The sequence below is a fragment of the Typopeltis vanoorti genome, chromosome 9 (genome assembly GCF_054136105.1).
Source record: "Typopeltis vanoorti isolate ZY-2024b chromosome 9, IOZ_Tvanoo_1.0, whole genome shotgun sequence".
In the NCBI taxonomy this organism is placed as follows: domain Eukaryota; kingdom Metazoa; phylum Arthropoda; class Arachnida; order Uropygi; family Thelyphonidae; genus Typopeltis; species Typopeltis vanoorti.
The window spans coordinates 70,249,818-70,268,133 of NC_143557.1; the positions used below are offsets into that span (position 1 = coordinate 70,249,818).

Consider the following 18,316-nt stretch of genomic DNA (forward strand, 5'->3'; position numbering starts at 1 on the left):
TTTAAACTTTTTTCGTGTGCAAGGTATATGCAAAATTTTCTAATTTCTTTTTCATAAAGTAAAATCAGGGATGCGAGATATGTGTGATAGTAGTTATATTTGAGTAAATATGGTACATAAAATACTGAATGCACTCCCCTCCCCAATCCCCCCTGTATACACAAGATCACAGCAAAACCATTCCCATCCCATATATTAATGGCACATCAGGCAAAAAAAAAAAAAAAAACTCAAGTTCTCCACAGATATGATCTCTATGCCACTATTAAATGACTCATTCAGCTAGCTACCTTCATCCATTCTCCTAAAGATCACTTTCATCCTCTTGCACATTCTGGAGTGTATAAAGCTCTGTGTGTCTGCAGTTTAGCCTACTTTGGACAGGATGGATGTTAACTGATCTACTCTAGTAGATCATCTAACATCCATCTCGAAGAACACAAAAATTATATTTACGATCATCTGTATTCTAAGTTGGGATTGCAGACCATGCTCAGGATATTCCTTCAAATAGGATCAGGTGGAGGAAAACTTAGATACTACATAGAAATTATTATAGGCGTGATGTAGTGTTCACTCTAAGCTGTGCACGAGCACACTGGTCAAAAATGTAGTGCACATGCCTAGTAAGTGCACACACAAAATTTTTGCTTTCAGAATGTCTGATTTACAGCCAACAACTTTTAAAAGTACTATAAAAACCAATTATATGATAAATCATACTGGTCACTTATTTATTTAGTAATTTCTCCAATGTCTCAACTTCGATATCACTCTAACCTTTCCAAACTAATACACTCTGTGTCATATTTGTCTAGATGGTACAGTCACTTGAACTTAAGCAAACAGTGATGGATTTTTGTAGGCAGGTGGATTTAAGCAAATTAATTTAGTGCTTGCAATTTATAGTGACATGAAAAATGGCAACATTAATATGAGAAATATTACATTAGTGCACACATTGAGTAAGAGACTGGAAACTTGCATGCAAAATGTTCTTCATGCATACATGAACTGGCAGAAATTAGAGGGAACATTAGTGTGTGGGACTATTTTTAGAAAGTAACAGTTATTAGAAGCACTTTCCCAACTTCGACAGGTTTGGTTGCACTAATTTTCCAAAGATATGAGAGACCATTATGTTGAGGCTGATAGCCTGACTTCTCCATATTAACTTTATGGGTATCTGGCTCATAGAGGGTGCCATATAAGGACTTTACTTCACTTTGAATATTTGTTCACATTTATCTAGTTCAGTGCTGTGTGCTCATCATGGTTATAATTGTTCTCTGAAGATGTATCATGCTGGATAGAAAACCAGCAAAATATTAGTAAGTTTAATAGTATATTCTTCTCTTTTGGTGTTTATATTGTGAATTATCCAACTTATATGTCTCAATGATATCCCCCTCCTTCCTCAATCCACTAAACTCCAAATTACATTTCCTGATCTTTGGAACAATCTCAGTCTTCCAAAGATCAGAAACTAAGCTTTCCATGCAGTATTCTGTCAATATAAAAACACTAGTGACTTAGAAATTAATATAAATTTCTAAGTCACTAGTGTTTTTATATTATTGAAAAAAACTTTTAATACATAAGCAGGAAAAGAACAAGGGATCAGCTGGGAAATTATATAGGAGCATAATTAACAAGGGTGTATGGTCAAGTTTTCTGTGTGTGTGTGCGTGCGTGCGTGCATGTGTGTGTATGCTTAGAAAGTAACAAATTAGTTAGCCAGAGATGGTTGTGAGTATATTGTCAGTGAATGAGTTTGAGCAGAAGTATGACAGTTATTTTGTGAATAATGGCTAATGCAGGCTTACTAAGATGAATTTTTGGACTCCAATGAGATGCTCCTATAAAATTAAGTATTTTATAATTTTATATACATGCATTATCCTTTATTTTCCATTATGATATACACTGAGTGGCCACTTCATTAGGAACAGCATGTAATAAAGATGGACCCCCTTTTTTTTTTTTTTTTTTTTTTTTTTTTTTTTTTTTTTTTGCTTTAAGAACAGCCTGTATTCTCTGTGGTATTGATTCAACTAAGTGTCTGAAATGTTCTTCTGGGGATGTTTGTCCACACTATGACAATAGCATCGCTCAGTTGTTACAGACTGGATGGTGGCATGTTACTGCTGCTAACTGCTCTTTCCATCCCAGAGATGCTTTATTGGGTTGAGGTCTGGGGACTGAGCTGGCCACTGAGATAAAAGAAATTCACTGTTGTGTTCCTTGAACCACTTCAACCTGCTATACACTTTGTGGCATGGCATATTGTTTTACTGAAAGTACCCATTTGATAATGGGTAAACTAGCATTCACTCAGTGTTCAACTGGTAGTAGGGAACCTAAGATGCACCAAGAAAACATTCCCAATGCCATTACATCTTTGCTACCAGCCTGAACTGTTGCTGCCATATTCTGATTCTGTCATCAGCATGATACAGTTACAAACTGGGACTCCTCAGACCAGGTGGCATTTATCTAGTCATCAGCAATGCAGCATTGATAATCATGTGCCTACTTGAAGCTGCATCTCCCTGTTCTTATCTCAAATCATTGGCACCCAAGATAGTTTTCTACTCCTGTATCCCATCCATGACTAGGTGCAATGAACTTTTGTTCTGACCACCACTGTTGTATTGAGCTGTGATTCTACTGGTTTTGGCCTTCCTCATTTCACAATCCTTAACTTTGTCCATCAGTGAGTTGTTTTCATCCACTGGACTGCCTTTGGCTTAAAGTTATCTAGTTATTGCACCACTTCTGGTCTCCTTAGCTCAGTTGGTATGGACGAGCTCTTTGGTTGAAAAACCCCAGGTTCAAATCTCATCTGTGAAGAGAGTAACCTTTATCAAGTGTTTTCAATCAAATAGTGAGTTAGCCAGTTTCATATTGAGGTGGAGAGTGTTTTTTCTCATAACTCAGGTTTTTTGTCCCTCAAAACAAGCAAACTGGCCCCATGAACATGCATATCTACAGACATAGGATGCTAACTGTGAGATGAAAGAGCCTCACCATTTTATCTTTCTACTGCACATTATGGATCTCAGGCAGAGATTAATAATAGTAAACTTCCTGGACAGATACACTCTAAGCACTGTTACGTGTGAAAATCCCAATAGAGTAGAAATTTGTGAGATTCTGGTACTAACAATCATCATCATCATGCTTATCAAGAATTTAGGTCTAAAGTGGCCTGTTCTGGCTTTAGAAGTCATCATTGAATCTCTTAAGAGGACATCCTGGCAATTTAAGGCTTGTTTTGGTAATCTTTCTGTTTTCATTCTTTCAACGTGTTCCATCCATTTATGTTTATATTTTTAAATTTTTTCTATTACTGATTCCTGGTTTAATTCTTTCATAATTTCTTCATTTCTTTTGTGATCAAATAGAGTAGACTTTGCAGTTTTTATCATAAACTTCATTTAAACCTTTATTAATCTTTGTCTTTTTGTTTTATTGTCCAGATTTCACTTCCATACAATAGGACTGGTATACTTTAGACCAGTTAATTACACCTGTTATTTTTAAATATTTTGCAATTTTTAGGTTTATATCTTTTTCATTTTCATATGTAATCATACATCTTAGGTATGACTAACAATCATACCACATTAAAAATCACCTAAGTTGTACCTTTTACCCATTCTGATATATAACATACATCAAATACAAAAAAACAACCGTTTGATGGCTGCCTGATTTATATAGCAAACTGCAGCCACATGACTCGGTGTTTTCAGGAATGGTCTATTTCCTAAATGGGGAGATGTTTCCTAATAAAGTGGCCATCTGGTGTGTGTGCTAATATTGCTTAGTCCATATCTTGTGTTGGCATCAGGATGGCAGTTATATCTATGAGAAGTATGGCAAAATATTTATTGAAATTGGTTATTAAAGTTAATCCAATATCCTTATTATAGTTAAATGCATTTCCTAATTATGGGTAGTTTTTTAAAAGGATGGCTTGAAAGTAAATGGTTAGGAGGAACACAGTCATCTTTAGAAGTTGCATAAAAATGTGGTTGAATATAAAATAATCTTTTTGTTGCTTAGAATGGGAATGATTTTGCATTCATTTAGTGGTGGTGGTTAGAGTGGATGTTGGTTCTGGAACATATATTGTATTTTTCGGATGATAAGACGCACCCCAAATTTATGAGACAATTGACAATTTTTAGAAAAAATATATTATTATATAAAAATATTCACAAACCTTAAATTTCATTTATTATTACCATAACTTGTACCAGCAGCATTCAGTTCGTCTTCACTCATCTTGTTACTGTCACTTTTTGTATTATTGTCTGAACTATTGTTATCACTCTCATCAAAAACTTCAAATGTTTTCTTATATTTACTAATAAAAATAAATATAAATCAGCTAACGCCTTTTTATTCCCGTATATAGGGAGTAGGCGAGGCCGTTTTAGCCCTAACTTTTGGAGACTGAGTGGGCAGTTCAATCTCCACTGGTGCCTAATCAGAGATAGCTGGCCCAAGGCTATCACTAATTAAGCGGCATGTAGTGAAGAGAGACAGCTCAACAAGTGCCGCCATCTCGTGGTCCCTAACACTTGTATTTAATGTCTGAAATAATGTGGGTTCTATGTTCGATTTTCTTGAGTTTACGAGACAAAAAAGCTGAGTTTCTGGGAGAAAAAACCTGCTTGCCAATGCCAGAGATCGACTAGCTCGGGAACCCGTTGAAAAAAGGCTTAGAAAAATTTTTTTCTAGTCACCGACTAGATTCGAAACCAAGAAGTCTTCCTTCGTGCAGTCAAGCACCATGGTGTGCAAATGCCACAACTTGCACAACTATGCAGTTTCAATTGTTCTTCTTGTTTTCTCCATTCATGAATCATTTTTTCTGTTGGTAGTGGAACAAAATGTCTTTCTGCTGCTCTCTTTCCATGTTGTTTTACATAAATTATCACAATCAATTTACAACTCACATTATATGAAAGCCTTTTTTTGTTTTACACTCATGTTTATAGTTTTATGACAATAAAAATAGTCCAAATGAACTGTTCAAAACCGCATATGCTCGCACACTAACTACTATTGACACCGGTAAAGTTATCGTATGTAAATCGGAGATTCCCACATATGCAGTGAGGCATGTGTTTGGCTCGCATCGAAAATGTGGGAATCCAACACTCACCTGGTGTCACCTACCTTTGGACCATAAGACACACTCAAATTCTAAGTCTTTTTCTCTACATAAAAAAAGATGCATTTTATGGTCCAAAAAATAGACTGTAATAATAGTAGTGATTCAAAGTCTACATTGTTTCAGATGGGTATTTTTATGTTGTATTTTGATAAGATATGTCTTTTACTTGGGGGGGGGGGATTCATATTTTCTAGTCCCAACAGAGGATACTAAAATCTTTGAGATTGAGTTAGGCAGTCTTGGATAGAGGTGGCAGGATTTTTGTTTTGGGGAGGCTGCAGATAGACAGGAGACCATGTATGTGATATAAATAATATATGCATATCTCGTTGCCTTGCTACTAATCCACCACAACCAATCTTTTAGATGCAAAGCAGAATCTTTATCTGTAACATTACATTACTATTGAAGTGCTAAGATTTGTTGCATTTTATTCTTTCTCAGTCTACTGAAGGAATTTTCACAGCCTTTCATATTATATTGGTTTAAATAAAATTAGAGTTGTGCAGATATTTTCAAATGTAGATCAATTTGTGCCCTTAATGCAACTTACAAATTTAATTTCACTGGTTGAAACTAAAGTAGGTCTCAGTAATTATAATAACCAGGAAATTGTAAAATATCGATGTAATCAAATGTTTCTATATGTTTCTTAATTATATGAAAATGCTAGTTATGGAAAATAATATAAAAGTACAGGCATATATTTTGTTAGAAAACCAATGCTTGTTAAATGGATGTCTATAAATCAGATAAACACACATTTGGCTATGTTTGCTTCCAACTTAGTTTTGGAGTGGAGGAGAGGCATTGCAAATTCATACAGCTCAAATGCTAATTCTTAAACTTCTTCCAAATTTTTCTGATAATATAATTGCTGTAGTAATTTTTTTAAAACATTCATTAGATGTAATGTGGTATCTCAGTCTTTTTATTTATTTATTTTTTCTTTAGACATTTCATACCCCAAGTTTTGGGGATGAAGAATTTGAAATTCCACCTTTGAGTCTGGGTCCAACTTCTGTTGGAAATAATGGAAATGTTATCTTTGGCAATCAAGTATGTACTAAAAATTACATTTTCTTCTAATTGGAAAATTAGTCTGTAATTAGGCAACTTATACTCATTACATTACCTCTTTGTGCTAGGTTTTGATTGATAACATTTAATTCTTAAATATATGCATTTGTAGTATCAAAAGCATGATACATTTAATATTGCTTTTCATACCTCAGTACCTGCATTTTAAACCTAAATATAAGAAAATCTACGCACAGGAGATTTCACTATTTACAGGATGGTTAGCTTTCTCAACTTGGGAAAAATAATTTTTTTGAATTAAAAAAAATCCTGGAAAATTGCAAAAATTGTTTCATTCGCTCTGATGAGGATGAAGACTTATTTACATCATGTTAATTTGTCTAAAAAAATAGTGTCTTATTTATGAAAGTTTTGATATGTGCTAGTAGACTGCTTGTAGTAACCAACTTAGTCACTAATTGATACAATGCTGAAAGATTTTCTTCATTGAGTAAAATGAATTTGAAAAGGTCATGAAAGTCTATGGCCATATAACACATTGTTAGTACAGGTTAACTAAGGATTAGATAATCCAGGTGATACAATTCATCTGCCACCTAAAGGGATTCATGAAATGCTCATGCTTGTGGTGGAATTCAAACCTGAAAGCTGAAATGCTGGTCACTTGGCCAGCAGTTGCTGAGGAATTCAGATTTTTATGATGAATATGAGAATTTTACTTGGCGATTTTTCCTGCAGTCCTTTAAAAAAACTTTACTGTTAGGTTTCCTGGGGGCTAAAAAGGTCCTCATCACAAAGCAGTTATTTTACTAGACATCCAAAAATCGCTAAAAAAAGCTTAGTAGGATTACTATAAAAAAAGCAAATATGAAATTAACAGTGAGAATTATCTTTTTTTTTTATCCATTTGCTTTTTATTTTTTCGTTGTGATTTTTTAGGATTAGAAAAAAACTAAATGGCAAAAATTTTTTTTTTACTTTATTTATTTATTTTTATTTTTTTGCATGCAGTGTATTAACATTATATCGTGTAAACATAAAGGGTTGCTGCTATTAAAGCTGGAATAAGGCTGATTGCTGTGGACAGTTAATTTTCATGAACAATAAGTAAGGTGATGTTGTCTTTTTTAGATTTCCTCTATTTCTTCAAATCCTACTGTTGTTATGTTTCCCAGGAATTGAAATGGTGCTCTTTTTTTAGGCATTAAAACAAATACCAGAATTGGCATCATAATTTAAAAAGAAAAAAAAGATTAACAGTGAGTCACACTGATTTAGTATGGTCTAGTATTTTTCAACTGGCCATAACAATTATATATTAATTCTCACACTTGGCTTGAAGTCTGAAATGACCACACTTTCATTATCAAATTCCAGATACGTACAATCAAGGGAGGTACAGGATGCTATGATATATATATATATATATATATATATATATATATATATATATATATATGATCCACACAAAAAAGGCCACAAAATCTATAGCACATTAGTTCTGTGTGTGGGCAAGAGGAATAGAAGAAAGGAGAAATCTGTTCACATTTTGCTTGAACAGCTGAGGTGATAATATACTGGATAATGATGATAGTACTAAATGAGAAAGTTTACATTATTACTAATTTCATATCAACAGTTTACCTCCAGATTAGTTAATTTGTCAGAAATCCAGTATTTTCAGATCTTCATTTCACCTAGACCAGAAGAAGAGTGTCTTTTCATAGCATTCTTGGCCATTAAAAACCTATTTGGCTACCCTCTCTCATTCTGTTTAAGTTATCATGCCACATGAAATTAGTTCTGATGACATATTCCTGAATGCTAAATGTCAGATTACTTTCCTAATGTCATAATTTTTCATATAATTCTGCCACTGATGAAATCTGTTCATTTCCCTAATTTTTCTCAGAACTATCATATTTGATATCTGTGGTGTTTGATCAACTGCTTTATTTCTGACCCAGCTCTCAGATCCATAAGTTACAATTGGTTTGAACACTGTCTTGTATACAGCTAATGTTTTGACTGATTTCTCATATTCCATATAAATTTATTCACTTGACTTTCCATCATACCAGTTATTCTTATTCTGTTGCTTATTTCCATGCAATCTTCACTAAAAATTGTGTCTAAACAGCTAAAATGATTTATTTGTTCTATAGTTTCTCCATTAAGAATGCAGCTGATGAATTTAATAATACTGCCTATTTTCATAGTTCCTGTCTTTTTATTGCAGATTTTCATGGCAAAGTTGTGTTTCAGGAATTATTCAGTTCAGTTAAAGAATCCTCAGACTTGTACTGGATTTATTTTAGAGTATAACATTGTTTGCATTGCCAATTAGTGGAACTTTTTCTAATTCTTTCTTTGACTTGGTCTCTCTCCCTGGTACAGGTAATTGATTTTTTTTTTTTTTTTTTTTGTCCCAGAAACTTGGGTTTTTCATCCTGTAAACTCAAGAAAATCAACTGTAGAAACCATTCTATTTCAGACAATAAATATATTGTGTTAGGGACATGAGATTGTGTCACTGACTGCCATCTTTTCACCAGATGGCATTTATAATTAGTGATAGTCTTGTGCCAGCCATCTCTGATTCAATCTCCTACTTCTACCAGTAGGAGATTGAACTGTTCCCTCAGTCTCCAAAAAGTTAGAGCCAAATGGCCTCACCTATTCGCTAGTGGGGAATAAAAGGAATTAGTGTCACGGACATTGTTTGCATAAAGTAAAGAGCTAAGATTAACATCTTCGATTTTGATATCAGTCCTAATGCCACCTTCTTTCATAATATTATCCATACAGATGATGAATAACAGTAGAGATAAGCGTGCACAAACCATCTCACAATATGATTTTGCATTCAACCATCTTTCTGTACTTGCATTCAATTTTAACTGCTGGCTTATAGTTCAGATATAGACTATGAATTGCTTGATGCAGTGTCTTGTTTGCACCATATATTTCTGGCATTTTGAACATCTTTTATCTTGGCATCTTGTGATATGCTTTTTCCAGATCTACAAAACCAGGTTCTTGTTATATTTCCATGATTTATCAACTATTTGCCACCTCTGTTTAGCTTGACCAGCTTGTTCTTTTCCAAGTCTCTTTTACAATTTTTCTTAACCTCTTCCCAAATACTTGTATAAATTTTACCCAGAACACACTATAGTGATATTCCTCTGCAATTTTCACATTCAGGTTTTATTTTTCTTTTTTTAACAATGGGTACTACTATGAAAGCTGTTATACCACCCATTCTAGATGACCGGAAGTCATTTGGAATTCAACCTTCTACAGTGCAACTACTGTAAAACTTTTATACCTCCATATTTAAGTATTTCTAGTTTACTGTACTCTTTCTTCCATTTATAAGTTTCTTCACTAACCTCCAGAACATTTTGGCACTTTCCTGATGTTTATTTTCTGTATCCTTACCAAACATGCAAAGGCATGTCCTTCTATCAACTTGCCAGTATCTCGGGAGTGGTGGTGGTGAAGATTTTGGAAAATTAGTAAAAACTCATATACAGAAATAAGGTAACAGAGAATCTATACTTTGCAATGAACAGCATCAGTTTACCAAGGGAAGGTCATCTTTGAGCAACTTACATTTTATAATAGCGGTCCTGTTAAGTTAGACGGGAGGAATAGATACACTATGATACTTTTAGACTTTGCAAAGACTTCTGATAGCATACAACATGGAAGATTGTTGCATAAATTGCAGCATATGGGATTAGATTATAAAATATTGCATGGATGGCTGACTGATAGACATAAAAAAAAAAGTGATATGTGGGGGAGGGGGGGAGGATGCGAGTCTGCATAATTTAAGGTGATCAGTGGTGTACCACAGATGTATCAGTCCTTAGTCCATTGTTATTCAAGCTTCACATTAATGGCATTGGGAAAGATTCAGGTGACATACAGTTATCATATATTTGCTGATGATGCAAAGATGGGCAGGGTAATCAGGAATGCATCTAATATGCATTACTGCAGGATGATTTGAATAAGCTGAAAGTGTGGGCATGTGAAAATGACTATCAGTTCAATGTTAGTAAATGTAAAGGCATGTATAATAGGTGATCTAATGTCATATTATATTGGTGGGATTATGCTAGAAGAAACTGATCAGGCTAGGGATCTTAAAATTTTAATAAATAGGAAGTTGAAGTTCAAGTGCCATATAACAAAGATTATTAATACAACTCAGAGAATAATTGCAATGCTGAAATGAACACTGACATGTAAGAATAAGGAAATCATTTTGCCTCTTTATAAGGTATGATACAGTCTCACTTGAACTATTATGCATAGGTAGTCTCCTGGTTTCTATGGTGATATTGATACAATGGAGAGATTGCAAAGATGATGTCAGGATTGTGGAATATAGATTATCAAGACTGATTGAGAATTTGTGGACTTGAAGACACCAGTAAACAGGAGAAAAGGGGGTAATATGATTGACTTATAAACTTCTGAAAGGATCATACAGGATACCAGTAGATTGAATTTTTCATTTTATGGAGGTTGGGTAGAGGAACAGAGGGCATCCATGAAAGTTGACAATGAATGCGGTGAAGAATGGAGGAGGTGAGAGTCAGATTTTTCTTTCATAGAGTGGTGATGGGAATGGATTGCGTTTGGAGGTTGTGAATGCAGGTAGGTAGTGCCAATGAATTCAATGAATTCATGCTTTCGTGTTTCTTTGTGTTCTCTCAGAGCACATGCTGACTTACTTGTTTGGAACTTTTGATATGCCTTCTTCTTTTCCATTACTGCCTCTTTCTTTTTTCTCCACAGAGTTCTGATATCTCTATCTCTACAGTCAGCTTTGACACATGCCTCTTTTGCTGACCAATTAATGCTCTAGAGTTCTACTGCTGACTTTCTGAGGTTTAATTATTATTTTTCAATTATTTAATTTTTTTTCTCCATATTTGTGTACTTGAGTCTACAGGACATCACTGTAAGATGTTAGACTCTGATCCTTTTTAAAGCTTTTGTACATATTACATATTTTTCTTTTCAGTAGGATAATTATTTTTATCCCTCTCAAAACTAAATGGTGATCACTACTTATTTCAGATCTCGTGTATATTCTTGTGTCCTGAACCAGCATGTAGATATTACTATAACGATAGCATAGTCATTGACACTTTTTCTTATTTCTTTTATCGTTTCTCCATGTGTATTTATGGACATCTTTCTTTGTATGTAGTATTAATAATGACTACTCCATGTCCTGAACAGAAATCCATCTTGTACTTATCATTATTATCAGCTTTGCTCTTTAATCACTCAAAAACATTTCCAAGAACAGAGATAACTGTGAGCTTGCTGTGTGGTTTAATGAGATGATGATGTCATGTTCTACATCTGATGATGTTTAACAAAATGGCCAGCACATCGTCATGTTGCTGGCTTGTCATGTATGTAACAGGATTTGTTTCTTTTGTTCTTTATTTTTTCTCTCTTTTAAACTGTTAGTTTGTTTTATTAATTTTTTTTTTTTTTTCATTATTGATTTATTCATGTCCTTCCTGGCTATTTGATAAGTATCTCTGTGCTCAAATTATTAGTTCTTCATCTTCAATCGATACTTCCTAATTAGCATATCATCTCAGCCTGATCAAGTCCTGGTTCAATAGTTATGTCATCTTTATATACACTATTTGAATTATTTTGTCTTTTTGAATGTCACTTTTTGTGTCATTTATGCATGTGTTCATTCTAATATCCTGTCAGGAGTGGTCACAACTTAAAATCTTTTTTTGATAGTTTCCTTTCTTAATGTTGATTTTATCTGGTCCAACTTTCTAATGACAAAGCTCTTTCTCACAGATTTTAATGTTCACAACTACAAGTCATTTCTTTTTTTAAATTACATTAGTCCACAGATAGAGATGCTGAAGTATCATAACAGTTTGTGTGGGACTGCTGGCAACGGCAATCCCGCACAAACTGTTAAGATAACTACTAGAATACATACTGAAGTAGCAGGGTTTCCTTTACTAGAAACTAAAGTTTATATTCTGCAAGAAGTTAACATATGCAAGTGTAACATAATACAATTGCCTCATAGTCTTAGTCGTTTTGCCCATAATTCCATACAACAATAACCTACTAGATTACCAGATGACTACACTTAAATTAAACTTGCCAAAGAAATTATATATTTTTTAATCTCCTATCCAAGTAAAAGCAAACAAAGTTTGCAAGTGCAGTATCTTCACAACTAGGCTACTTGAATATATAGAGGCTAAAGACTTCACAGCAATTGACCACCTATCCTATCCTTCTCATCTGTCCCTTAGGACGGGTTGAGCCCCCCTCCCCCCAATTGAGGAGCTTATGATGAATTAATGCAGCCAGTTCGTCCCTCCTCTGCTGCATCACCTAAGAGCAATATTCATGACTGTAATCTGCGTGTATTCACGGGGCTGGTTTGCCTGTTCTGAGGGATGAAAGCCCCCCCTACCTCTGCATGAGACTGACTAACTCAGCTTTCATTTAAAGAGACCAGATAAAGGTTCCTCACGTCACTGACAGGAATCGAACCCAGGTCTTTTCAACCAAAGGGCTTCGTCTATATCGACTGAGCTATGGGGGCTCCATCAATTGCCCTAGTATTCCATAATACAAAGTATACATCCTTTTGAACACAGGAAAGGTCACTATCCTGACCACCACTGTTTCTTCTCTATCTACTGTGGATGTTGTTTTCTCTATGCAGTTCAGATCCATGTTAGTTGATTTCTTCTTTCATAGAGCATCACTCATACTTCCACTCTTTTACACTTGTTTGCATTACAAGAATGCCAGGTGGGAATTTATGTAACTTCTCTGTCTCATTTCTTTTGTTTCATAATTACTTCGGATCCAACATTAACACTACATCATTGAAACAATTCGTATAGGTATTGGAGACATTCAACTTTAATCTGATGTCCTTTATTTAAACATTAGCTCTCTGTGTTTGTGTTTATGTGCCAAAAATGTTTAAGAGAAAATTCAAATATTTTCAAACAGTTGGCTTTCATTAAACTCTTCTTCTTCTTTTCAGTCTATACTAAAGCTTGTATAATTGCAAGTAAATAATCAAAACATCCAAAACTAATTTTGAAAGGACCAAAAGCAGGAAACAAGCAGTTTCCAAATGGCAGTCAAAACTATTGGTTGTAACTTTTGTACAGTCTTGCTTCCACCTCTTTTGCACTCTGATGGTTCCATCATTACCCAAAGTTAATTCACAACATTCATTGCTTCCTTTTATTTTTTACCAGAAAGAGATAAGGAGAATTTCGGAAATAAGCTAATACCAAAAAAGTCTTCTGGTAATGCTTGGTTCTTCAGTTATTCTGGGGGTTTATGTTATAGAGTTGATCCCTGTTTTGTCTTTTATTTTTTCTGTTTTTCTATTTCACTGGTATTTAATAATGCAGCACCTTGGAAATTAGCCTGTATTCAATCTATTTCTAAGAAAGGTTAAAAATGCTTACCATCAAATTTCATCCTGTAGCTCTCAATTCAGTTTTTTGTACAGCAAGTCAACTTCTGCAGTAACTGGAATCATTTTTATTAATAAACAGTAACCTGTATGAATTTCACCATAGGGAAATCTTGTTTATGTTACTTGCCTTTGGACAAATGCTATGGAAAAGTCTAGAGAATATCAAGTGAATATCAATATTAGTCATTTGATATCTCTTGTGGTCTGACTTCTGCATATCATTTGCCAGCTTACTCTCTAGTCATGCACTGTGTGATAATGGATGGATTTCTCTCATCAAACTTTCCAACTAATGTTGGAGTACCACGCTCTTTCTCACTTGACAGATCTTACACTACACAAATCACCAAAATCTGTAGAATACCTGTAGAACATGAAAGGTCACAAGACCTATGATACAGCAGTGCCATATGTGGACAAGTGCTTAAGCAGAAAGAAATAATCTATTAATATGCTTAAAGAGTTGGGGATGGTACTCATGGAATGTACAGTATGGAGAGAGATTATTCCAAAGAACAGGTGGTTGGAATGAAGGAAGATGACCTTTTGCAACCCTAAATTCTCATCTCCTAACCATTCTTCTGACAATCTTGTTAACTGCACTGTTTGCAAAACTCAATCCTATCGTATTTCTTGTGGGGGACTTCCCTCCATTCCTGCTTTTGACGACTATCCATATCTTTAGACAAGATGGGATTTGTTCTCTTGAGATAATTCTAATCTCCTGTATTTCTTAGGCTAAACTTATTTACAAGTCTTGTTTTCTAAGCATCCAAGAAATTAATTTCTCTTCAGCTCAAGGTACCATTTCACCCTGAACAACTGTTAAGTGTATATAAATTGCAAATCTTCCCAACCATTATTGTTCTCACATTTGGATTGGTACTCTCATCTCATCTAAATCTTACTAAAACAAGCTCATAATTTTTTGCAATTCAACTCCAAAGTAAAAGATAAAATTTTATTTCTTCTTTGTTTATTCATTCTGTCATTATCTCTTATGTATTTCTTAAACACTGCAGTCTGCAAGACTTCAAATCCAATGTTAATTTTTTTTTCTTAACTTACTACTAATCCACAGTAATAACGAACAACCTCATGGTGTGTAGGATTACATGAAAGAGACAGTGTGGGCAATTCCTAAAACCAAATGATAGTTGTTGATTTTAAAGCATTCTCTTCATATGGTTTAGTAATTAGAAATACATTATATAATCCTAACTGTATTTTATGAATTGGATTTTAATGCATTTTATTTCTCTGATTCTTTTCATGTTAGCAACTAAGTCATCGGCAACCACGAACACAGCTTGAACATCCATCCTGTAACCAGAGTTTAGGAGTCAGTATCACTTCTGCTTCATCTCCAGTTGGTATGATGGAAAATTCTCCACAGTATCCTGGTCCTCCAGGTGGCACACCACAGGACATGTACTTGTCTCAGATGGGAGGGAATTCATCAGGAGACATGATGAATTCTCAGTCAATGCATATGACGTAAGTTTTTTTATGGATCTTGACTATTCTTTTATGTAAATAGTAGTTGGGTTGTTTATCATACAGGTATTTGCTTATGTCTGATAGTTAAACAGGAAGAGATTAAAATTAGTTGACTGTATGCTGTCAATTATTCTAATTGTCAATTGTAACTGACCTCTGAATCTGTTATGTGAAGGGCTTACTTTTGAAGGTACTGAAAAAAAGGAGCATGTGGAAGAGATTCAAAGATGAAGGTGACAAGCAAGCCCTGCAAGTATAAAGCACAGACCAAAAGAGGGAACTAGTATGGTAAGGAAGGCAAAATCGGAGTATGAGAGAAGATTAGCTTGATGAGCCAAGAGTAATCCGAAAGAGTTCTTTCAATATGTGGCGAGTACAAAAAATAAAGAAAAAAAAATGACCAAAGTAGAATGATTTTGAATGGTAGTGATTGAAGTAGATAAACTAACTGAATTATTTGAGTGATCATTTTGCAAGAGTGTATCATCCAGGTAAAGATATTAAAGTAATAGATATAACAGGGATTAATATGGAAGTATGGATAGAGGAAGTCGTATATCAGATATTACAGAATCTGAATGTGAATACAGCTATGGGTTTGGACGGGATATCAGCTCATGTATTACAAGAATGTGCTAGTGAATTGGTAGTCCCTTTGACTAGATTGTTTAACTTGAGTCTCAGCTCAGGTAGAGTCCCAAAGGAATGGAAGGAGGTGAAAATTGTTCCATTGCATAAAGAATCAACCAATTAGCATTTCAGGAGTGGTGGGTCAAGTATTAGAGTTGTTTAAAGACAAAATTCTGAAATGGGTGGATAGGAATGGGATATTGTATGGGGAGCCAACATCGTTAGGCTACTAACACATGAAAAAAAAAATACCCTCAACAAACTAAAAAAAGGGAGAGGGGAAACCATAGGCTTGATTCTAGATATTTGCATTCCTTATATAATAGGCAATAATTTTGGAGGAAGAGAAGTTAAAGTAATCCATACATATTTATTTAAAATAAATGCATCAATTTTGGTACAATTAAAATGATTTTTTAGGATTTGACACACTTCCAGGAAGTCTTCACATTTCAAAACTTGATTTATGCAATAACTTACTTCTTCTTCACCCTTTTTCAAAAATTTCTGATTATTTCTGTCCTTGGCTAATGTCCTTTGTAGATCATTCTTTTCATGGTACCACCTCACTGCTTAATTTTGACCATCTTTCATATGTTAATCTGCTATAATATGTCCGACCCATCTCCATTTACATGCTTTAAAATACTTTGTAATATTCTCTACTCCAATCATTTCTCTTATTTCTAATTCAGTGCCTTTTTTTGTTATATGGAACATTCTTCTCTTCAAGACTCTTTAATGCAACCCGTCTTCCTGTTTCTGGTCATTGTCCAAGTCTCACATCCATAGGCAAGAAACTGGAATAATGCATGTATTAAAATGGCTTTATTTTTAACCATACAGGTAAATATCCTCAGATAAACTTTATGCAGTCAAAAGTTGTTTTCCTAGTGTAATCCTTCTATTTATCTTTTTTTCCTAATTAATTGTCCGAAATAAATATTGTTTTCATAATTCAGTAGGATTAACAGCCAATAAATTTTGTTTTGGTTATGTTTAATCTTTGAACTTTTTTTTTGTCACTGCTTTCTCTGTTAAGGTCGTTTACCATTTTTTGAGCACTTTTTTTTTTTTTAAATGGAACCATATCTTCTGCAAAATGTAAATAATGATTTAGATGTCTTCCATTGATGTCAATTGCATAGTTTTTTCCATGTTACATTTCTAAAGACTTTTTCTAATTTAGCAGAAAACATTTTGAGTAATATCAAATCTCATTGCTGAATGCCTTTCCCTGTTGTTGTTTTTATTTGCTGTTGAGTTTGGAAATATAGTTTCTAATAATCTGATATATTTTGTCTGTTTTAAGATGTTTTATTTCTGATTGATATAAAGACTTAATGGTTTCTTCAATCTACAAACTCTAATGCAGAAAAATGATATTCATTTTACTTTTTTGCTTTGATAATGATATGAATATGATCATTACAGTGAATCTTGCTCTGAAGTCTGCTTGTTCATATGATTGAGCATCATCCAAAATATTGGTTTAAAATAAGAGAGATGAAAATTTTGTAAAATTGCAATAATAAACCTATTGGCATATTGTTATTGATATTATCTCTGCTGCCTTATTTATGTAATGAGATAATCATTGATTAATGTCATTGCTATGAATTTTTTATTTTTCAGTTAAAATATCATTGCACATATCCAGTATGACCTATGAAACTGTGAACCTTCTGATTTTATTTTGCTAATATACCATCTTCTTCTGAACTTAGCTATTTTATTACTTTTTGCTGATTTGAGAATGCTCTATAATTCTTCTATTATGGTGGTTCAGTATCTGCCTCATCTAAATTGAGTAAAGGATTTGTATCTGTTTCTGTGCCTTTGTATAGGTTCCTATAAAAATCACTGCATATTGCATATTTTTTCTGTCTGTTGTACTACTTACTTGCTTATGTTTCAGTTTTGAAAGCCATTTATTTATTTTTTCATTCTCTGTCTTTTTGGCTGATTTTGTTGATTTTTTAATATTTTGTTTATTATGTTATGAATTGTTCTCATATTTTGTGATGTCATTTCTGATTTATTTTCTAAATTTTGGATTTTACAAATTCTATATTGTCAGTACCACTCCTGCATCTCCTTTTCCTTAATTCTTCTCTCTCTTTCCTTTAAATTTAGATCAAGTATTTGTACAGTATGTTTTGCTTGCTGGAATGATTTTCTTAAATTCTTAGTCACATTCTTATTAATGTTGCAACTGTTTCCTCCATTCCCCCAGATAGTATGATTCATTCATACTTCTTTCTCTCAACTTTTCTTCCATTATTTCCTCAAACTTGGTTTGCTATATCTTCACTTTATATTGTGAATTTTTTTTCAACACCTATCTCAGTCTTTCTCTCGATGTTTATTTCTATCCTCACTCTCACTAGCCTGCGATCACTATCATAGTGATATAACCACAAACTGGT

At 33.8% G+C, this 18,316-nt stretch overlaps 1 protein-coding gene across 12 annotated transcripts in view; it reads left to right on the top strand.

Moving 5' to 3' along the window:
* The window catches only part of LOC150103132 (TOX high mobility group box family member 4-A-like), a 540,588-nt gene that overhangs the window by 441,863 nt on the left and 80,409 nt on the right, over positions 1-18,316 (top strand). For 9 of the 12 annotated variants that reach the window (XM_090397573.1, XM_090397570.1, XM_090397578.1 and 6 more), the window contains 2 exons: positions 6,146-6,250; positions 15,037-15,254. In XM_090397573.1, coding sequence (XP_090253699.1) covers positions 6,146-6,250; positions 15,037-15,254 — 323 coding nt within the window. The remainder of the gene's footprint in view (positions 1-6,145; positions 6,251-15,036; positions 15,255-18,316) is intronic. The other 3 variants (XM_090397576.1, XM_090397577.1, XM_090397582.1) reach the window with 1 other exon arrangement.